Consider the following 22,143-nt stretch of genomic DNA (forward strand, 5'->3'; position numbering starts at 1 on the left):
GCCGCAGCGCGGCGGGGCGCGGGGCGGAGCTCGGGCGGGGCGGGCCGGACGCGGGCACCGCCCCCCAGCTGAGCCCGGCCCGGGCGGCCGGCGCGCCCGCTGCAGAGGCCCCGGAGACGTCGGCGGCGCGGGCGGGCGGGTGGCCGGGCCGAGATGGGAGGGCGGCACGGGGGGCGCGGGGGCCGCGCGGCCTGACCCGCCTGCACTCGGGGGCGCGGGCGCGGGGCCGGAGCATGCGGGGGCGCGCGGGGCAGCCGTGGCCGCGGCCCCCCGCCCCGGGCCCGCCGTCGCCGCCGCCGCTGTCGCCGTCGCTGTCGCTGCTGCTGCTGCTGGCCGTGCTGCTGGGCGGCGCGGGCGCGCAGTACTCGAGCGACCTGTGCAGCTGGAAGGGGAGGTGAGTCCGCGCGGCCGGGTCCGGTGCCCCCCGGCCCCGAGCGAGAACAAAGGAGCCCGCGGCGACCGGGTGCCCCGGCCCGGCCACCCACTCGCCGGCGCGCGGCCGCACCGGTCCCCATGCGGGTCCCCGAGCCCCCCGCCCCGCCCCGGTGAAGGTCAGGCCGCCCTTGGCAGGCGCGTGCTGGGCTCGGCGACCTCCCACACCCCGCACCCCACGACCCGCGGTGGCAGCCGAGGACTTTTTTTTAAGCTGAAGTGTGACAGGCAGAAGGGAGCGCAGGTCGCAAGTGTGCGCGGGCGGTGCCTGGAGACCCGGGCGCCCCGCACAGCTCAGGAGTCTACAGGGCGCCCCGGTGGGGCGGGCGGACTCCAGCCGGCAGACGGCTCGTGCCGGGGAGTCCCGGGTCTGCTCCGAGCGCAGCTGGGCTTCCGAGAGGGCCGGGGTCGCGCCCCGTCTGCGGCCTCCACGGCGCCCGGTCCACGGGGAACCGCCGTTCACCGGCCCCGCGCCCAGCGGAGGGTCCGGCCAAGGGCAGTTGGAGCCAGAGGATTCGCCCCGCTCCTGAGAGCCCGCCCTGCCGCCCCGTGTGCCCCCAGCAGAGCCCCCCGCCTGACGGAGCGGGGACGGGACCGCAGCGACCGGGAGCTGCCTGGGGCCTAGGCCGTGGGGCTGCGGGGACGGGTGGCCTCGGGAACACGCTCTTCTGGGGCTGCCCTTTCCCCCGCGATAGTAATTATACTCCCTGCTTGAGGCCTCTGCGGGTGAACCCGTGCACCCCAAACCGAGGCCTTGGGGTGTCCTTCAGCAGGTCAAAAACAGAAGCCCAGTCCCCATCCAGTGGGCACCAGTCTCCAGAGGGGGAGCTGCGACCTTCTCAGGTTCTCAGAGGACTGTGTGCCTGGAAGGGGAGGGGCAGGCTCCCCGGGAGCCCACAGGGGGCTGTGGTTGGGGGGCTGCTCCTCCACTTCCAGGGGCAGGCCGGCTCCCCAAAAAGGTGTTTGCAGTGGGAGGAGGAGTGACTCCACCCTCCTGTCCCTGTGCATCCTTCTGTCTACCTGGAGGAGCAGGGACACCACCTGGCCCCTGCTGCTCCATCATGGCCAACTCCTGATCTTGGGTGCCCTCGAGGGTCCCTCTTCTAGAGGCAGCGCCTGGCACAGGGCAGCTGCGGGGGCCATTGGAGCTGCGGGTGTGATCTGCAGAGGAGACAGGGCCAGGCCACACTTCTGGAGCCCACGTGAGACTGCCTCGCGGTGGAATCCTGCTGCTGTTTATCAGTGCACTTCACGGATCAGCTGACAAGCCCGGAGTGTGCTGGTTTGCTTGCTAACGCCATAGTGTTTATGACTTTTTACGAGCTGTTCTGAAGACAGCACAGGGTAGAGCCAGCCTGACGGGCTGGCTGGATTCTTATCCCCTGATGGCAAGGGAGTTGCTTCTAGTGACACAAGCCACTCACATTTGACAGGCTAATGTTTATAGGTGTTTCCAAGCAATTAAATAGGATATTTTGAAATCCCTCTCCCTGTGGAGGAGGCAGGACCGGTGCCCTCATCTTTATTAGCCAGTGGCCATAAAGGTGGGCCATGAACTTCCCCACTGCTATCAGCCGGGGCATCGCAGGTGTGGTCACACCTGGGCTGTCTCTCCTGCAAGGTGGAAAATGAAAGATATCTCATCAGTGGAGCCTTCTGGTTCTGCCCTTGATCTAAAGCCCTGCCTGACTTTAGTAAACAGGAGACCATCACTTTGTTCTGGTGACTGAGGTCTGAGCTGGGCTGTGGTGTGTGGGCAGCGCCCACTGACCCTCCAGGTCTTGAGCTCTGCTTGCTTCAGCAAGTCCCTGTATCATGTGGGATTTACCCTCTTTTCCAGAAAGGTGCCCTACAAGCATGTTCACCTGGGTAGTGACCCTGGCTGACTTTTTTTTAATGCCTTAATTCAGTTTAATTAATCTAAGATCAAACCAGTCTCGTCAGTGTCCAAAACTTGAATAGAATCACAGTTTTGTCTGTGTCCTTTAGCTTCATCTCCATAGCAGAACACACTTATTTTATTTTTGCTTAGTTTGTTACCTGTATCATATGTGAAAATCGTAAAATTTTATCATCAGTGACCATTAAAGATGTGTTGCATTTTTGCAATCACAGCAATTTGGCATAAATAGACATTTTTTTTTTTAGGTTTGCTGTGGTGCTGGATATTTAGAGGTGAGGATTTGGGGATGCTAGATTTTCTGGTAGGAACCAGCACAGACCACAAGTCTTTGACTTCATTCAAAGACCCTCTGGGTTCCAGGCCGGGGGACCCATGGTTTTACTTTCGTGAGTGGTTGTTTGTCTAAATGGGGGTCTTCTACCTCACATGTTACTGATTTTAATGTGAAAATTCCTATGCCATGTGCCTAGTTGGATTCTGTTGATGTTTTAGGAGAATGAGAGAAAGGAGGTTCAGGAGGTCCTGGGTTGGGCGTGGACCTTTCTCTGTGGGCTACTGAAGACATTAGCTAAGGGCGAGGTAACAGGGAACCTTATTTCTTGTGTGTCTACCTTCATTTTGTTCCTAGTCCTCTTTTTTGCCAAGTGTCTTCTGATTAAGTGGAGCCAGGTGTACCCCACAAGATGCATATGTTGGATGTGCAGGCCGGGACGGTAGCCCCCAGACTCATGTCTGCCTCCTCTTGTGCAGCCTGGGGTTGGCCACCTGTTCCAGAGAGGGTTCCCTCTGCCCCTGCCTGCTTTGGTGATGGTAGGGGGTTTCCCTAGTTCCCCCTCCGCTGCTTGGCTGGAGGCGATGCTGTCAGAAGTGTCCAGAGCTTTGTGGGGACACTTCCTCAACCCTTAGGACTCCCCTAGAGGGAAGCAAAGCCTCAGATAGGATGGTTTATATGGGAGCGAGAGTTGAGGTTTGGTGCCTGGGCAAGTGTCCAACTGCCCCTTGATGCCGGAGACAGGAGAGGAGAGACGCCACGATGAGGTTTGTTTTGGCTGCATCAGAACAGAGATGATTATAGTCGTGTGTGTCAGCCACTCACCATTTAGTCTAATTTTCACACAGGGCTGTAATTATGCCCATGCCCACATACATGTCAAATGAGCTTGTGAGTTTTATTGACTGTAATTTGCAGATCTTTTCTGTGTGCGGTAGCTGGCTGCTCACAGCCCAGGGCCTTGTGGGGGTGGGGAACAGGTCAGGAGGGGGTTCACCCCTCAACTCCGCCCTCTGATGTGGTCCACGGGGTGACTGTGCAGCCCCAGCCTGCAGCTGGCCATAGCATGAAAACTGAGGGCCCAGAGTGTGAGTCACCCTGCAGTAAATGCAAACCATATGTTATGCATTTTCTCCTCTGCAGAAAGGGTTTCTGGTAACTCGCTCAGGTCAGGGCTGTGGATATAGCATTGTTTATTTCACATAAAAAATCCGAAGAATGTGGGTGAACCTGTCGGAGATCTGATCAGAACCAAATTTCATGTAATAAAACTCTCAGTTGAAGTCACTGGTTGACTTCCCGGCCCACTTGGTGGTTATGATGTCACCGTTAACGAGGAGCTGACATTTACATTAAAGTTGTGAGTAGGAGAAACTTTAACGTTCTTGATGGTTTCAAATTTCTCAAAGACATAACTGTTCTCTGCTCAGGACCTCTCTCACCAAGAGTATGACACGCTTCATTTTTTCCTATTTAGCATTTATCAGAACTGAAATTAACTTGTTACTTAGAAAATTCCCATTGGGAAGACAAGGTGCCGCACCTCCAGCCTTGCTCAGTCCTCACAGGCCACCCCCGGACCCCACCCTGAGAGGCCATTCTCCTGGCTTTTGTAGTTGGTCTTGGCTTTAGTGATATTTGAGCTTGTTTTAAAAAATCTGATTGGCAATGCAGGGTCTTCAGGCTTGGAAATGAATGAAAAAGTGATGCAGTCATCACCGTAAGGAAAATACTAGCATTTATGCCTAATGGCAGGCGCTACAGGACAGCAGTCTACAGCAGCCTGCTCCCCCAACCGCTGGCACCCCCAGTGGTGGGAAAGCTGCTCTGTGGAGCGAGTGGTTGTTACTACACGTGTGTTGATGCCACGGAGCCTCCTGTAGTTTTAGTCTGTGCCCCGTTTTTCACACTCAGAGGGACTCCGTCATCATTTCCCACTGTCAAGCTGGCCCTCACTGGAACCTGGGTTGGTGCCCGGGTCTTGCTGCTGCTTCCTTGGTATTTCGGAAGTATCCATCCCTTCCTGGGTTCTCACTTCGCCACACCGGTGGCCTCCAGCCTCCCTGATTCAGCTGTCCCTGATTCAGGGACACCACTGAGACTCGGTTGCCTGCTGCTGCAGCGGTGAAGGCCGGTGGGCACTGCGCGTCCGAGGGTGTGACAGGGTCTGGGAGGCAAGAGCTTTGCCCTGACCACCTGCACTGACCAGAGCTTTGGCCCCACCCACCTTGGCTCTTGGAGCAGGTGCACTGGAAGGAAATGGGGGGAAGCCAGGCACAGGTGACCGTTGCGGGCACCCGCGCTAGCAGCGGCCGGGTGGCTGAGGGGTCCTCTCCGCTGCGTGGGGGTGGGCGCGGGGTGCTCCTGGCTGGCTGACCGTGTCTCCCCTCCCCACAGCGGGCTGACACACGAGGCGCACAGGAAGGAGGTGGAGCAGGTGTACCTGCGCTGTGCGGCGGGCGCCGTGGAGTGGATGTACCCGACCGGGGCGCTCATTGTCAACCTGCGGCCCAACACCTTCTCGCCCTCCCGACACCTGACCGTGTGCATCAAGCCCTTCAGGGACTCCTCGGGGGCCAATATTTATTTGGAAAAAACTGGAGAACTGAGGCTGCTGGTGCGGGATGGGGACGGCGGGCCCAGCGGGGTGCAGTGCTTCGGCCTGGAGCAGGGCGGCCTGTTCGTGGAAGCGACGCCCCATCAGGACATCAGCCGGCGGACCACGGGCTTCCAGTACGAGCTGATGAGCCGCAGCAGGGGGTCAGACCTGCACGCGCTGTCTGGTGAGTGGCCTCCTGGGTGGCGGTGTCACGCGGGCGCAGCGGCTTTCTCGTCTGCCATCGGCGATTTGCCCGACGTCCCTGGTTTTCTTGCCCCCCTCCTCTTGGCCTCTGTGAAAACGCTGGCGTACCCATGCTTCGGGTGTGGTGGGTGTGCCCAGAGAGCCCCAGGGCACCCAGTGGATGGGCCCTCCTGGGGGAGCTCTGGTGTAGGGGTGTTGATGCCAAAACTAAACCACGTTTGAAATGCAGCCTTTTCAACTAAAACCAACTTTGGAAAGACTGGTTACATCTGGTTTGTGGTGTCCCTTTAGTGTTCTGGGTGTTTTGACTGGGTGGAACAATGTTTGTCTCCCAGGAGGTGTTTGTGGGGTGACAAGCCCCCTGGAGGACGGCCAGGATGGGAGCAGGACAGCTGCGTGGATTGGGGTCCTGGCCCCCTGATTTGCTCCTTTGCTTGTGGACGGGTTACAACTCATCTGAAATGGAGGCTTTTACTGTTCATACTGCCCCATGAATTGACGGGGTGCTTTTAGTGTCGGATGTAGCCCCGAAACATCGAGTTTTAGGTGGGGAGCAGAGGCTGGCTTCAGCATGGTGCGGCGCAGAGCTGTGTGTCCCAGAATGAGGCTGAGCCTGGGTTCCAGAGGCATTTGTGGGTGAGTGGTGGTAAGGACTGAGAAAGTCACTCCTGTGTCTGGGTGTCTGGGGAGGGCAGGGGCCGATGGCCGCAGAATGCTGGCAGAGCAGGAGGCGGCGCACACCTGCATCGAGAGGGGCTGTGAGCCGGTGAGAGTGGCCGGGCGCCCACCTGGGGGGTTGCATGGAGCAGGCCTGGGGAGGAGCCCCCTCCCGGGGAAGGTGCGCAGCCACGGAAAGCTGCAGGGTCCTCTCGGGACAGTGGCTGTGATGATCTGGGGACCTCAGGTGAGGTTCTGGAGGGAAAAGTCTCTCCGTGGCCACATGGGCCCTGAGAAGCCATTGACAGGGAGTGTGTGGCACAGAGACTGTGAGCTTGGCTTTAGCGCTTTTTTCTTTCTTTCCTTGAGATGGGCAGACCGTTTTCCCTGCGTGGGGAGCAGGTCCTGGAGGTGTGGACTGGCATCTGTGGACACCTGAGCTTGGGGAGGGGTCCTTCCTAGAACTTTGGGACCAGGCCCCTTTCTGGAGGGCAATGTTGGTTGCTAGAAAGTTCTGTCGGTGACACCAGGGAGGCTCAAGGTCCTGAGAAGGCTGAGCAACTCACGCAGCCACCCGAGAGCTCTCACAGCGGTGGTTGGCTTCGGGACCCTGGGGCTGGGGCAGGGTAGATCCCACCCCTGTGGCAAGCCTGGGGTCCTGTCTGTTAGGGACACCTGGGCCAGGCACAGGTTCCAGACAGCTCCTGTTGGGGTCCGAGTATGTGGGGCAGCAAGGTTCTCCCCCACCACTGGGGCTCCTGCGGCTCACATGGCCCCTGTTGGAAAAGTGTGAGCTTGGATCATCCAGGCCATGGCCCTGAGAGCAGGTTCCAGGGGTCTGGTCTGGCTGCCAGGGTCATGGTCCCCCAGTGCACTAGATGTCTGTCCCAACACATCCTGATCTGGCCCCAAGTGTCTGCAGTGCCCAGTAGGAGACAGCTGTTTTGAGGGGTGGGCCATCCCCCAAGGTACTATAATCCTCACATTTTAGTGAATGAAAGATTCTACTGGAGAAAACCAGAGCCAGTAGGTTTGAAATGTACAGACTTTCCTCTTGAATGTGAATCTACATTTTATTGTTCTATGTTCTTGGCTCATACCAGTTTTCAAAACCTTAAATCTCTCTCAGACTAAACTGGCCTGTTAAAGAGAGCTTTAGGGTGGGGCTGCCCCCGTGGACCCTGGCTCAGAACCGCAGGGCTGGCAGCTGATGTGAACTCCGCAGTGCTGTGGTTGGCTGGACACTGAAGGAGCTTTGATCACCAGCAATTCTGGGGGTGGGAGAGCTGGGGGAGGCAGCCTCGCTATGGGGCCCTGGAGATAAACTCACAATAAGAACAAAGTCTGGAAAAATCCGAACACCGAGTTTGGCCTTTCTGATTGTGGTGATAGCCCACTAGCTGGTGGCAGAGAGCGCCAGACCAGATATTAGGAACTTGTGAACATTCCTTTCGCTGATGAAAATGTTGATTGGTCTGGAGGACATTGGGCTCCTGGTCACGTGTTCTTCCATGGCCCAAGCTTTGTTTTACTTGTACTGTGTGATTCTTAAAGAGGCTGCAGGCATCACCACAGGTCACTGCTGCGTGCACCTGATGGTTCACGTTTGCACAGGTCACATTTCTGGTGGAAAGCGAGTTCATCCCTCAGGGAACAGAGACTGTTTTCCTCCCGTCTCCTGGGACAGGTTCTGTGTCCCCCAGGCCCTTGTGTCCATGTTTCCAGGCCCAGGCAGTGAGTAGGTTTAGGAGAGGCCCGTGGGGGTGGGTGGTTGAGCTGCCTTGGGTGCCCTGGGGTCACAGAGAGGTGACAGCCCTGCCTGATTAGTGACCTGGCTGCGGCAGGCTTTGAGCTCAGGTGCAGACCCCTCCTGGGGAGAGCAGCTCCAGGCCCACTCAAGAGGCCTCACCCTCCTGATGGGGTCAAAGGGTTGGAGGATTGGGGAGGCTGATGCATCTCTTCTCCTTGGGGTATTCGCCTTTCATTAGGGGATGGGGCCCCCTAAGCCTTTAATGCCGCAGGAATGGGTACGTAATGTGGAATGTCAGTGCCGGCCATCTGGCAGCAGCCATGCGCCATGCCCCGGGCCAGGCCTGCTCCGAGCTCTCTCTGGCCAGTGCCACGGTTCCTTCATCTCCTGTTCTGGCTGCGCCGCAGCCGCAGGAGGCCTGACAGCAGCAGAGCCCAGGCAGCGTCAGTGCGGCTGGGGTGTGGGCGCTCGCCCTTGGCCTGGCGGTGGCTGTCCTTCCCGCGGGGAGGCGGACTTGCGGATGAATCAGAAGCTCTGGTTTGTGCTGACTTGAGAGAACAGAGGTTCCGTGGGCTGGAATCCCGACAGGAGTGCCATGTGTGTGTGAGCGAGCCTCGCTCTCTGCCTAGCCAGGAGGAAACCTGCTCCTGTTCCGGACGGTTCTGCCGGGAGCGTTTAGAGCGCGTTGGCTGTGAGTCCATTTATGTTGCGTAATTGGCTTCCTTGTGTAAACCTATAAACCGAGACACATCAATAGCCAAGAACAGAGGGCCACACCCCCAGGGGCGCATGCTGGAGGTCAGGTGAGAGGTGATTCAGCCTCCACCTGGCAGGACCTTCTTGCCCCGTGCCTGGCTCCCCTGGGGGCCTGTCTGGGGTACCCGAGTGACGTGCACTATCTCCTCTGAGGCTTAGGAGATCTGGTAGGACGCAGGAGCAGCCAGGTCAGACTAATGGATCAAACTCCAGGCCATGCCCAGGACATGCAGAGGACTTGGTGGAACCGGCTGGGGCTGTCAGGGCCCAGCACATTAGGGTTGCCCCATGGGTTGGGGGACGTGTGGGTGGCCAGGGAGGGCAGGGGGGCTCTGTCTGGTTTTAGGCCCCAGTGCAGGCCCCGGTGTGCAGGGGTCCAGGGCAGGGGCCGGCGCGTTTTAGACACACAGCTGCCAGGGAAGGGATCTAGCATGCAGACGTTACTTCCTGTGCTGGCTCTCAGCCTGGGGCAGGGGTGGGTCGGCCTGGCCTGCTGTTTCTGACCAGGCTCATCTTCTCGACCCTTTAAAACCTGCCCTACTTGCCAAGCCCGTGGACAAACGACCGGCTCTGTGGGCAGAGAGCCCCTCGCTGACAACCCCCCAGGAGCCTGAGCGTCTAGGGGTGGTGGCAGAGTCTGGGAGAGCAGGAGAGAAACTTCATTACCCCCTGGAGGCAGAGAAGGAGAAGGGCGAATTTTCCTCAAGGCTATTTCTTGCCTCAGTGGCCACCGCAATCACTCTGTAATTATTTTTCGTCTTGACCATCTCCAGCTTCTGGGGAGGAAGGGCGTGGCCAGGGGGAGGGGTGAGGGAAGAGGCTGGAGGGGGTGGAGCACATGTGTGGGGTTCTGGCCGGGGCCACAGTTGTCCATTGGAGCCTCGAGTGGCAGCTGCACCGACCCCCGTCACCGGCTGCATTGGAGACCCCAGCGGGGGTTGACATGCAAGGCCTTCCATGTGGACCCCGAGTGTGCACACCCTGGACTTCCTTCCCAGGCAGCCCGTCCTGCAGACCCTCCTCAGCATCCAGCATCTTTACTGTGGGCACTGCCTGCTCTGCTTACGCCTGGCCGGGCCCCCACTTGGGTCCCTCTGACCCTGTTTTCCTTCTTTGCTCAGTTCATTTTATGAACGTTCCTGAGACATCCACAGCCCAGCCCTCCCCTCTCCGAGAAGAATGGACCAGAATTCCAACCCTTTGCCCCTCTCCCGGTGTACTCCCCTACCCCACCCCCACCCCCACCACCAGCGCATTCCACAGCCTTTAGGAGCCGGACCCTGATTAATAATCATTTCCAGATCACTGCCCTTGGAGCCCACATGGAGCTTTCAATGAAGGTGACCTGTGAGCTGTAAGGCTCAGAATTGGAACCGGGAAGTCTCCAGGGTGGTGCTTTATTAGCTCAGCTGTGGATGGTATCGCGCTCTGAGGCTTCTGGCTGGCAGGACCAAGGCTGCTGACTGCCCTCCCCTGGACCCCCAGGCCTTCTGCAGTTGGGTGGGCGTGAGCCAGGGTGGGGTGCAGGACAAGCTCGCAGCCACTGCAGGTGGGGAGTGTCTGCATCTTGCTTCTCAGTGTCCTCTGGGGCCCTGGAGCCTGTGACTCACAGTGAGTGTGAAGCTCCAGGGCCCAGCGACACTCGCTGCTAGGCCTGGGGTCCCATCTCAGTGTGTGGCAGGGGTGCTGGCCCCTCCGCAGTGCCAGGTGTTTGCCTTTGCATGTGTGGGGGCTGCCCAGCTAGTGTCAGCTGACCCAGAACCTGGGATGTGCTTCGAGGCAGCATGTGTGGACCCTCATCTTCTGCCCCTGTGCCTGTCCAGCTCCAGCCGCTACCTCCTTCCAGGAGGTGCCACTGGTGAGGGGACCCTCAGGCTGTGCTGCGATCACCGTGGGCTTAGACTGCTTACCTGCCCTCTCGCTGCCAAGCTGTCCCCACTCACACAGGGGACCCCAGCTTGGAGCCTCTGTCCAATACGTGTGTCAGCAAGGCATGTGGGCCCACACAGGTGAACAGAGGGCCACAGAGACCCCCACGGGAGTTCCCTAGGACCCCTGAGCAGCTCCAGGGCGGGAGGCTGCAGTGGGAGCCCATGCACATGTCTGTAGGAAGGTGAGGGGACTCCTGGAGCCCGGCTTGGGGTGGGGGTCCAGGCACATCGAAGGCTTCCCAGGGTCTGGCTGCAGCCTTGCCCAACCAGTGTGGGCTGCGGGACTTGGAGCTGGGTGGGAGGCACTCAGCAGGGGGACCTCACTCTGTGGCTTCTCCTGTTTTCTGACAATAGGAGTGAGTGCATGGGCAGCTGGTGCCGGGTGGGCCCGTGAGCCACAATGGTCATGGCTGGGAGGCGCACGCCCCACCCCAGCCTGAGGAAGGTGCCCACCTCACCCCCAGGGTGGCGGGAAAGGAGGCTGTGGCTCCAGACACATCCACCCAAGGGTCCGCAGAGACCCTGCGCTTGCCCAGGATGCTGCAGGCTCCAGGGCCTGTCTCTGGTCTCTACTGACCCCAAGAGTCCACACACACTGGGAACCCCAGAAAGCCTCCCTGAGCTCCTGCTTGCCTGGAGATGCTTCGCCTCTTTGCCAAGGCCGAGGTGCCGGACATGTACCCAAGTGGAGTCCGCATAGCCGCGGGGCAGGTGTGCAGACGGCATTTGCTGCTTCCAGGGCCAGGGAACCCCAAGGCAAGAGCTGTCCTGGCAGAATGTGAATGTCAGAGGAGAAATTTGTCTCACTGAGATTTCACACCTCCAAGTTTCTGTGAAGTTAGAATTTGGGCCAAAATCTGGAACTTGGAACAGGTGGGAGAAGGCCTTTCACTCAGAGCAAATAATAAAACTGTATTTTCCTGTCTTGTCCTGAGCACAGGGACAACGTGGTCTGCAGGGTGAGCCACCAGAGCACAAGGTTTCTGTCTCGCAGTGGCTCGCCCATCTGAGGAAGCAGGGCAAAGGGTGGGGTGGGTGTGGGTCCCCAGGGAGAGGTTATTGTGTAAGTCTGGCTTGGCCAGCGTGAAGCTCATTCTGAGAAGACTCAGCACTTTCTGGGTTCTCTGGAAGAAGCCAGGCCCCACTCCGCCCCAGGTTTGGGAGCTTCAGGGGGGTCTATGAATAGGGCTTGGCTTGAAAGGCGTTTAGGGAGTGCACCTTGTCCCAGGGCCAGGTGGGGTCTGGGGAAAGGACAGAACTGATGGCCCCAACCGCTGCTGCTGATGAGCCCCGCACCGCAGCAGGCAGACACGTCCCTCCCTGTTCACTGACCCCCCTGGGCCCCGTGGGTCCTTCTAGGCAGTGCCTGGTCCTTGCAGGAAGTGACCCTCCTTTTGGATTGTGGCAGCAGATGAGGTTGCGGTGGGGTGGGCTGCTTTTCGAATGTTCTGGCAGTCAGGGTGGTCCTGGCATTTCGAGGCGTGGACGTGGAGGCAGGGGTGAGGTGACCCTTGGCTGGATGGTGTGAGGGACACGGTTTCCGTTTAGCTCAGGCCGGTTTTGCACGTGTGATGGGCGTGGAAGGGTGAGTTTTAAGTGAGTGGACTTACTGCTCGTCTGCACAGCTGCACTGACGAAGTAAGTGTGTGATGAGCATGAACACCCTCAGTGAGGTCACAGGGCTGTGGGGGGCCCGAGGGTCTCGCTCTCGGGTGTGTGCCCGTCACAGACACAGTGCGAGTGCTCTCGGTGCAGGTGGGCCGAGGGGTCTCCGGAGTTAGTCCCCGCTGTCGCCGAGGTTCTGCTCTGCCGGACGCTCCGGCTTCTGCCCTGACTCACCTTGAAGGTGGTGTTGGCTTGCAGGTGCTGTGACATAGGCTGCTCCCAGGCTTCGTGTTGCTGAGTCTGACCACAACACGTGCGTTCAAGTGCAGGCTGGGGTGTCCCAGCCTTCTGACCTGTGGGGGCTTGGGAGGGTCTGTCACCAATGACATTTACGACTGTGGTGGACAGTGTCCTGGGACCTGCTCTGTCCAGGCGGCTCCGTAACCTTGTTCTCTCCTCCCCAGCCCCGTGCCGCCCTTGCAGTGACACCGAGGTCCTCTTAGCCGTCTGCACCAGTGACTTTGGTGAGTGTCCACCTTCGTGGTCTTTTCCTCTTGTGCTCATGGTTTCTGCCACGTGGAGCCCGTTAGGCCTGGGAGTCCCTCTTCCAGTGCTGGCATTAAACTCCCAGGGGTGGGGGGCTGTGCTGTAGCCACTGTCACAGGCTGTCCCTGTTACCCGCCTCCACTTGGAATCACTGCAAGAGGCGCTTTTCTTTCTGTGCTCTTTAGTGGGTCTCCGTACCTGGGACAAGAACTCCATACATAGCATACGCACGCACACACGGAGAGCTGGGAGCTGATATTTTTGGTGATTATCGAGCATTTTCCCACTTTGCAGATGAGACCATTGCTCTCTGAGGGGACTCTTAACGTCCTTGTTTTCCAGCGACTCTTCACTCGGAAGTGCTTTGTAAACATCATTTTATCGGCAGCCTGGAGCGGCCCTGGCAAAGCCGCCGCCTCAGGGATTCCTTTCCTTCCCTGTCCAAGTCCCCACGAAACTGCAGTGAGCGTTCCGAGGCCCTGGGGGACTCAGGCTGAGGCCTGAGGGACGCAAGCCCCTTGCGTGTGGCGTATGCACAGACGCTCCCACAGAATGGTTTGGACTCTGAGTCCCTGCCGTCGTGGTGGTTGCGGGAAGCCACTGTGCAGCTGGACCCCGGCTCCAAGCCCCACCCTGGGCTCCGAGGACAGTTACGCAGTAGAATATGGAGGCTCTTCACTTCCCTGCTCTCTGGGCCTCCTGGTGTAGGATCAGGGCCGGGCAGGGGTCTCCGAACAGCCCTCGCCAGCTCTGCCTCCACCCTTCCCACAGCTGCACTGTGTCTGCCTGGTCACGACATGGAGCTGCACGGCCTCGTGTCTCAGCTGTGCCTGTTTTTCTTGTTTTAACTGGAAAAGCTGACGCACGGTGTGGTTTATGTGTCCTCTGTTCCCCACTTGTGTGCCTGGCCCATAGCAGGAGCATCCCTCTGACGAAGTCTAAGTCTCTGGGTTGACCCTCTGTCAGCTTTCTGCCGTTTAAATTGTGCCTTTCAATGGGATTCGTACGTGGTGGAGTTCAGGGTTCAGCTCCCGATCCCGATGCCTGTTGTTGCTGGGACATGCGGTGGCCTTGCTGGACGCCTGTCCTTGGCCCCCACTGACCCCTGTCTCCTTCCTTCCGCAGTCGTCCGAGGCTCCATCCAGGACGTCACCCACGAGCCAGAGCGTCAGGAGTCGGCCATCCACTTACGAGTGGACAAGCTGTACCGGCAGAAGGGCAGGGTCTTCCAGCCGGCTCCCGAGGGCGACAGCCATTGGCAGGGGCATGTCCTGACACTGCTGGAGTGTGGCGTGCGGCCGGGGCACGGTGACTTCCTCTTCACTGGCCACATGCACTTTGGGGAGGCGCGGCTCGGCTGTGCCCCACGCTTCAAGGACTTCCAAAGGATGTACAGGGACGCCGAGGAGAGGGGGCTGAACCCCTGTGAGATCGGTGCAGAGTGACCACAGGGTGACCCGGGGCATCGCCCCCCTCTCCTGATAAGCCACTGCTGGCTGCAGCAGATGCTTGAGTCCTGCTGGGGGCCGCACGCTGGGAGCCGCATGCCACGGTGCTGGCTGGGCCCTGGTGTTCAGCTGTGGAGGTTCATGCCACGTTTGACCCCACAAGTTCTCAGCCGAGGATGCCCTGATCAATTGGAAATGCTGTAAAATGCAAACTAAGTTATTACATTTTTTTTGTTTTTGTAAAAAAGAAATGCCCACAGGAAACAAATTCCCATGTCCTAAAATGCCTTGGTGTGCCATTTAATATTGTGTCTTAAACACATCTTAAGTCACTGCATTTGGGCTGGTGTGTTGGGTGAAGTGCTGGCCCACGGGGCAGAGTGGGTGGTCAGCGAGGCTTTGGGAAAAGCCTGGGTACCGTTCAAAGCTGTTACTCTTATGGCGGAAATTTATGGAGCCAAATACTTTTGTTTTTTTGTTTTTTGTTTTTATTTTGTTTTTGCTTTTTAAAGAATGAACTTTGCCAGCTGTGGTCCTTTTCGGGCTGCAGGTTGTTTCCGTTCCAGAGAATAAAGACCAGGATCTGACCGACAGTGGCCAGGTGTGTATGGTGCTCGGCCGGGCACCCGTGTCAGGCCTTCTCCGGGGTTCTGTGCAGCTGCCCTGCCGTTCGGGGCCCCTCCCTGGACGTCCTCCAGAGGCCTGCCTGACCTCAGCGGGCCGTGCCCTCCCCTCGTTCCTGCCGGACCAACCTGTCCCCTCACCTGCCTTCTCCCTTTCTGTTAACCCAGGTCCTGCCTTTTGACCCCAGCTTCTCCAATAGGCTTGAGCCCGCGGCGAGTCTCTGGACATCAGGGCTGGTCTGGGCTGGGGTCACTGACCCTCATCCTCAGGGATGTTTTCTTTGGGTACTGTAACAAATCACCACAGGTCGTGGGGGCTTAAATGACTGGCCTCCTCTCTCCTGGTTCTGGATGTGCTCCCCCGAGACTGGGGAGGATCATTCCTTGACTCTTCCAGTTTCCGGTGGCCCCAGGCGTTGCTTGGCTTGTGGCTGCAGCTCTCCAGTCTCTGCCTCTGTGGTCATGTGGCCGTCTCCCCTGTGTGTGTGTGTCTGCATCCAAATTTCCCTCAGTGGATTAGGGCCTACCCCAGTGACCTTATCTTAACCTGATGACATCTGCAAAGAACACATTCAAAGGTTCTAGGTGGACATGAATGAACTTTGGGAAGGCACTACCCTGGTACAGGGGGTCCCCAGGGCGTCCACAGGACCTGAGCCTGTGTCCTCATTTATGAGTCAGGCGGCTCCTCCCCTGCAGCTGCTGAGACTGAAGGACAGGCTGGTGTGGTCAGTGAGGACCATGCGGGCTGCACCCAGTACTAGGGCCTGCTGGGCGGCTCCAGCGAGGCACTGTGCACCGGCTCAGGTGGTGCTGGCACAGGTGTGAGCCAGCACAGGTCTGCAGGCCCCTGCAGGTCACAAGAAGCAGGTGCTTGTGGGAGAGGACATGAAGCAGCAGGGTTGGTGGTGGGGCTGGGTCCTGCCATGGCTGGTTATTGTGACGCTTTGTGCCAGCAGGACGCGGTCACAGCACAGAGGTGCCCCGCCCATGGCTAGGAAGAAGCTGCACCTGCTTCTGGTCCTGCGAGTTTTCTGGGCGGCTCCGGTGGGTGTTGACAGGCAGAGGCTGCGGAACAAGAGTGTCGGGTTCTGGGGCTGGTGGCTCATGCAGTTATGGGGTGTGGGGTCTGGCAAGGACCAGTCCCTTGTGCTGATGTTGGGGAGTGGCAGAGTTCACTCTCCATGGGGGGCTTCAGCTTTTTAAGAAGTGCCTGGGGGTGGGGGCTTCTTGGCACAGAGTCTGGGGAGAGCAGGGCTTGACAGCCAGGTGAGGAAGTGTCCTCACCTGGGCGGGGACAGGGGCGGGAGGGGTCCGAGTGCGTCTGCAGGTGGGCCTCGTGTTCTGTGGAGTGTGGGCTTAGTTCCAAGCTGAGCAACCCCCAGGGTGTGTGGTGTGGAGGAGGGGTCCCCTCTTCCCAGTGATGCCACACCGCCGCCTCTCCATGACCCTCCTGCTGCCCCGAGCCTCCCGTGCATCTGAGACCACAGCGCCCGGGGCCGTCTCAGGAGGGTCCTGCTCCTCTGACAGCGGATGGATCCTGCCCTCCCAGAGGGGACCAGGCACTTGGAGGGTCTCCAGGAGGTCCTTCCAGCTGACCCCACAGTGACCTCTGCCATGTGGCTTTGGTGCTTTGGTGCTTTGCTGCCTCCTGGGAGCCCTAAGAAGCCCACACAGCACAGTGGCTTTCTCTTGGGGGTCTCCCTGGTTGCTGTGTGGGATGGGGCCGGTGACACCATCCTGTGGCTCCATCAGAGGCTGAGGGGAGCTCCTGCCAAGCTGCAAACACCTCCCTGTCCCCCGAGTTGTCCCCCCTACCCCTGTGCCTGTCCTGCTGTGGTGTCCGCCCTGCCCCGGCCCGCCCCGGGCATCGGCGTCCCTGCCGCTTCCTCTGCTCTGCTCTCCTCTCCTGAGCCTGCTGAGAGCCAGTCCCCGCTTGCTTCCTTCACTCCCACCTGTGTGTTTCCCCCGCACATGGCCACGTCCCCAGCAGCGCAGGTCCTGGCCACACTGCACGCTCTACACCCTGTGACGGCTGTGGACACCTTTCTTCCCACCTCACTCCCTGGCACGTTCCTCAGGAAAGACGGTCACAATCGGTCTTGGTCTTGCTGTTTACTGGCCCTGCCTGGACCGAGTGGCAGCCCTGTCCCCCAACACCCTGCCGGGCAGGACCAGGGGCCCAGCTTCCCCTCCATTTGTGGGCTGCTCAGGGCTCAGGGCCCTGTAGGGCCACTTCTCCCCATCCCAACCGCCCTGGGCAGTCAGGCGGACCCCGAGGCCTCCACACACAGTCCCTCGTCACACCCTGGTGTGGGACCAGCCGCAGCTGTGGGGGCCACGTGCTCGACTGGGCCTGGCCACAGCTCACACCTGCCTTCGTGGCCCACTGGAGCCTGTAGGGCTGCGTGTGTGGGTGGCCCTGCCCCAGCCTCTGATGGCTCCACACCAAGTTGGCCCCGGGTGAGAGTGCCCAGGAGGGACGTCCCGGGACATCCCAGGCCAGCCCCGGCCCCGTCGGCACTGCACCCTTGTTCTCCCCTCTGTGCCGGGACAGGCTGCTCACTCAGCACCAGACCTGCCCCAGGGGAGCCGGGGACTGTCTCCCGTAAACCTGCTGATCCAGGAATCACAGGCGGAGAGACAGCAGAGCCGGGTCGGCGGTGGGAGTGTGGGTGACCGGGGCTGAGGTGGGCTGCACAGGGCAGGGACGTGAGCCGGGCCTTGAGGAGTGAGGGTCACTCCCGGGCTCTCCCTGTCCCCCTCCACAGATCTGCACTCTCCCGCTTCCTGGACTTGATGTCACCCCAGGGCTGAGCTCCATGCCCAGCCTGAGAGGCCCCGTCTGCCAGGGCTTTCCAGGAGGCATCTAGCCCTTGCAGCCCGCGCTCACCTGCACATAGCCGTGGACAGGACAGAAAGGGCGTGGGGGGGCAGCCACCGTCCACACTGCCCTAGCCGGCTCACTGGCTTCGCCACCTGGGGGAGGGTGGGGGCTCTTCACATGTGGCTGGATGGCAGTGTCCCAGCCCAGGTGAGGCCCCCCCATCCACCCCACGAGCTCCAAATGCTGCCAAGATTCCCCAGGACAAGGCCAGAGCCCAGGAGCCGCTGGGGGGTTGCAGCCCTCCCAGCAAACCTCACCCCTTCATCGTCCCCCACGAGGGGAAGGAGGGGGCAGGAAGGCTCTTCCTGGTGCCCCAGGGCTTTTCCTGCCCCCGACTTCTCCCTCCACCTGTCCTTTTCCCTCTGTCAAGCCCTGGAGGTTCTCCAAGAACTCTGGGCAGAGGAACAGCAGTGGCGGTGGCCCAGGGGCTCCCGGCCGTTCTGGGCTCCAGACACCTCCACCTGCCCCAGCGCCATGGGGGTGCGGCCTCGGGGTGGCTGTGAAACACAGTGGCAGACTTTGGGAGAAGACACCGAGGCTGAGAACGATTCGGAGCAGCTCTGGGGCGCCCAGCTGGGGGCTGCTCCCAGTCCTGGGAGCGCCTGGTCCCCTGCTGCTGCGACTCAGGTTCCTGCTCGAGGTGGGACTGGTGGGGCCTCGGTGCGTGGAAGCCATGTCAGGGTGCATGCGAATGTGGTCTGTGCTCGCGTGTGCGTCTCTGGGTGTGTGTGTGCTGGAGACAAGGCCTTGGCAGGAGGGCCGGTGGCAGGAAAGCGTCCGGCTCAGCCCCACCCTCCCGGTGACCTTAGCTCCTTGTCTGCAAACGAGGCCGTGTGTCCCTCGTCCTTCCTGCCCTCCCTGTCCTGTTCGGCACGTGGGCACAGTTTCCTCCGCGGGGAGCCTTTGTCCTGTGGTTCTGGAAGGAAAGCTGGCTGCAGGGAGGCCTCCGCTGTGCGGCCCAGCGTCCAGCTGGGCTGTAGGGCTGGGTGCCCAGACCCGCTCCTGGGGCTGCACCCGCCCAGAGGACCCGCCGCGGGCCCCAGGGCTGCGGCTCCCACGGGTGGGGGTGGGAGCCGCTCATTAGAGCCGCAGCTGACGCCGGGGCCTCCAGCTCACTAATTGATTAAACTGTTGAATGCAGGCCCGTGGTGGGAACCGGCCCGGCCGCCCGCCTCCCTGCTGCTGGGGGAAACTTGGGGCAGCGCTTTCCGCAGGCGGCAGTTCCGGGAGTTAATCAGTGCGGATTAGTCCTGTCCACAGGACGGGACTGGTGCTGCCCCACGCCCTCGGCGGCCTCTGCAGCTTCATGTCATAGTAATTGTCAGGGTCCGCAGAGGGGCCTGCAAGACCCCTGGATCCTCGTCCCCTCACTGCCTCATTCGCAAGCGCTGCTCTGGGCCTACTGTGCGCTGCGTGTTCCAGGGCCCTGCCTAAGCACCACTGGGCCAGGGGCTACTTGCTATAAAAATCAGCCTTGGGGAGGGCACGGGAACCAGTGTCTATGGGGCTGTGCACAGAGCCACTTGGGTCTGGACACCCTTCCCAGGACCAGCACGAGGCCACTCTGGGTTCCTCTGGGGTTTTCTGCCCCTGGGACACCTCCTCTTACTCTGTCCTGGGAAGGTCCCCCCCACCATGCCCTTCCCCAGAGCCTCCCCCTCATGCATCGCATCCCCCCTCCCTGAGGACAACCTCAGCCGAGAGGGATGTGGGTCAGTGTCTCCCTGGGAGGAGGGCAGGGCCGCGGTTCCAGCGCAGTCACAGCCCAGCACACAGTGGGTGCCCACCCTGCCCCCTCCTGCGGAGCTGCCCTGGGCCTGGTCAGCACCTCTGGGCTCTGGCCTGCAGCCAGCGCCAGCTCTGTCCCCTCTCACTCAGTGGCAGGTGAGTGTCCACCGGGAGGGGAGCAGATGGGGCTCTGGGAGGGGGACAGACACATAACTACAGGAGATCATGGCAGGGGACTGCAGCAGGGGTTTCGGGGGCAAAACCTAGAGCCAGGGTGTGGGGATGCAGACCCACAGGGAAGACGGGGGCCAGTCCTGTGAAGACTACGATGCCTTGGGGACTGTGGCCTCCCCGCTTCTGGCGCCCGAGCAGGAGCCTCGAGGGGGACGCTGCAGAACGCGAGGAATCCAGCGTCAACACTGGGCCATTGTGCACGGCTGCCCGGGCGGGCGGCGATTTATAAAAACAGCAGGGGTTTGGCTGGTATCTGGTGGTGAGGTCACTGCGGCCGGCCGGGGGCTTTGGAATTTAGTCTTCAGAAGAATTTTGCTTACCAAGCCACATACTTTCCTAGTCATCAATTTGATCAGGGGCAAGATGGGAAAAATGTTAAAAACAAAGACACAAAAAAACACCCTGAGGGCTCCTTGTGACAGAGAGAGTGGGGGCTGTGGGGCGTGGGGCCGGGAGGGGAAGACAGAAGCAGAACATCGTGCCCAGGCGGGGCTCTTGCATATGTCTGTGTGCATGTGTGTGTCTGTGTGTGTGTATTTGTGGGCATGTGTGTGCATCTGTCTGTCTGTGTATATCTGTGGGCATGTGTGTGCATGTCTGTGTGTGTGTATCTGTGGGCATGTGTGTGTCTGTGTGTGTGTATCTGTGGGCATGTGTGTGCATCTGTGTGTATCTGTGGGCATGTGTGTGCATCTGTGTGTCTGTGTGTCTCTGTGTGTGTGTGTGCATCTGTGTGTCTGTGTGCATCTGTGTGTGTGTCTGTGTGCATCTGTGTGTCTGTGTCTCTGTGTGTACCTGTGTGCATCTGTGTATGTCTGTTTCTGTGTGTGCATCTCTGTGTGTCTGTGCACCACTGTCTGTGATGGGGTATGTGGTGTCGTTTCTGGCACCTGCACCCCACAGGGGTTCGCCAAGGCTGCCAGCCCCCACCCCAGTGGGCAGAGTCTGGGAAGCCCCCTGGCGCCCTCCGGCCATACTCCCTGGCCCGTTCCTCCCTCCTGGGGCTCAGCCTCCCCGCTGCCCCCCTAGACAACCCTCTGGGTCCCTCTGTGGAGCTTCCCCCCGTGCACGTGGGGTGTCATTTCTCTGTTGACTGTGGGAATGTCTGCTTTCCCTCGCACGGGGGTTGTTCTGAAGACCCTGCTCCCTGCCTGGATGAAGGACCGTCCCTCCCACCCCACCCTGCCATCTGCTGGGGCTGCACATGCGGTGCCCTGTGTGGAGCAGGCAGGTGGGGGCTGAGGGGGCCGAGGCCATGGGGAGGGGGTTCAGCGTCGTGGGCAGATGGGGGGCCACGGGGGAGCAGAGGCTCTGTGGAGGCCCCAAGACACTCAGGAGGGTGTCAGGACTCCATCCTCAGAACATTGCTGGGGAGGGGGGCGCAGGGTGGAGGGGGAGATCTTCTGTCCACACCAGGGGTTCAGGAGGTGGAATGTCAGGGATCGCAGGGTGGACGGGCTGGGCAGGGCTGAGCGGACAGCTGGGTTTGCGGTCACTCCTGAGCTGTTTCCAAGCGAGATGGACGTGCCTGCGTCTGAGGACACACTGCTCAGCCTGGGGCAGTTAAATCCAACGTGGATTCTTAGAGCAGTTGTCTCAGTGGTCAGCTCTTTCTCTGCTTCCTGGGGCCGCCCGTTTTGATTTTATTCCTCTTTCTCTGGGGCTCCCACTTCAGGTACCTGGCAGAGGCCGGGAGGAGACGCGCGGTGGGGTGCGGGTGGGCTCAGGAAGGAGGTGGGTCCTTACACCGGGAGGAGCCCCTGGGGGCCAAGGGGAGAGGGTGGGTGTTGGGGGCCCCCAGCCCCTACCCTGTGAGGGCCTCCGCCCATCTCCAGCCCGGAGAAAGCCCAACACCTGCTCCTTTCCCCTTGTAGCACTGCTGAGCTGTACGGAAGTGTCCGAGAGGGAACTTTACTAAAAACCGAGGGAAAAAGAAAACACAGACGGCATAAAAATAGTTGAGGGCACATTCCTGATTGTAGGTATCCGGTGTCTGGCCGCAGGAGGCCCAGGTTGGGCATCTGCTGTGCTGGCCTGGCCTGCTGGGCCCACCGACGGGCCACGTGCTTTCCCAACCCCGCCACCCTGGGGCCACTGTGATGACTGCCTGGGAGCCGGGTGAGCCTGTGGGAAGATCCATGAAGTGGTGTGTGGGAGGCATCCAAGCAGTCTGGACAGGAGCAGGCTGGGTCTGCTGCTCACCTGTCCCCACCTGGGGCCTCTGCCCCGCCCACCTTGGCGTAACTCCAGATGCATACAGCACGAGGCACTGTCTGGCCACAGACCCGGTGCTTCCTTTGTCCTGACCACACCTGGCTCTTGAAGACCCAGCAGACGTTGGCAGGGTCCTGTGTTCCCTGCCCAGCCACTCGCGTGGGGTCTCCAGGCTCCTGCTCCACTGGTTCCACCTGGCGTGGGGCTGTGCGGGGAGACACTGACGCTCCGGATGGTCTCGTCACCTGCATCCAAGTGAGAACTGCCTGGGCTTCTGTTCTCCCGTCCCAATGGGGCTGGGCCGAGCTCCTCCAGCTGCAGATCTGGCATCTGACCCTGCAGGGAGCCCCTTGGC

The 22,143-nt window shown here is 60.3% G+C and overlaps 1 protein-coding gene across 1 annotated transcript; it reads left to right on the forward strand.

Annotated features, from left to right (window-relative positions):
* Window positions 1-233: 233 nt before the first annotated feature.
* On the forward strand, window positions 234-14,672 carry METRNL (meteorin like, glial cell differentiation regulator). Its single transcript, XM_063080396.1, has 4 exons — window positions 234-394; window positions 5,004-5,389; window positions 12,573-12,632; window positions 13,780-14,672. Exons 1-4 carry the CDS (start codon window positions 234-236, stop codon window positions 14,097-14,099), a joined length of 927 nt encoding a protein of 308 aa, XP_062936466.1. The 3' UTR covers window positions 14,100-14,672.
* Window positions 14,673-22,143: the final 7,471 nt, after the last annotated feature.

Source organism: Cynocephalus volans, chromosome 16 (assembly GCF_027409185.1).
Source record: "Cynocephalus volans isolate mCynVol1 chromosome 16, mCynVol1.pri, whole genome shotgun sequence".
Lineage (NCBI taxonomy): Eukaryota > Metazoa > Chordata > Mammalia > Dermoptera > Cynocephalidae > Cynocephalus > Cynocephalus volans.

Bases quoted from the DNA above. Each gene is read 5' to 3' on its own strand.
- METRNL (XM_063080396.1), top strand. From the start codon at position 234: ATGCGGGGGCGCGCGGGGCAGCCGTGGCCGCGGCCCCCCGCCCCGGGC. The intron at 395-5,003 runs GTGAGTCCGCGC...CCCTCCCCACAG, and splicing joins CTGTGCAGCTGGAAGGGGAG to CGGGCTGACACACGAGGCGC. The intron at 5,390-12,572 runs GTGAGTGGCCTC...TCTCCTCCCCAG, and splicing joins AGACCTGCACGCGCTGTCTG to CCCCGTGCCGCCCTTGCAGT.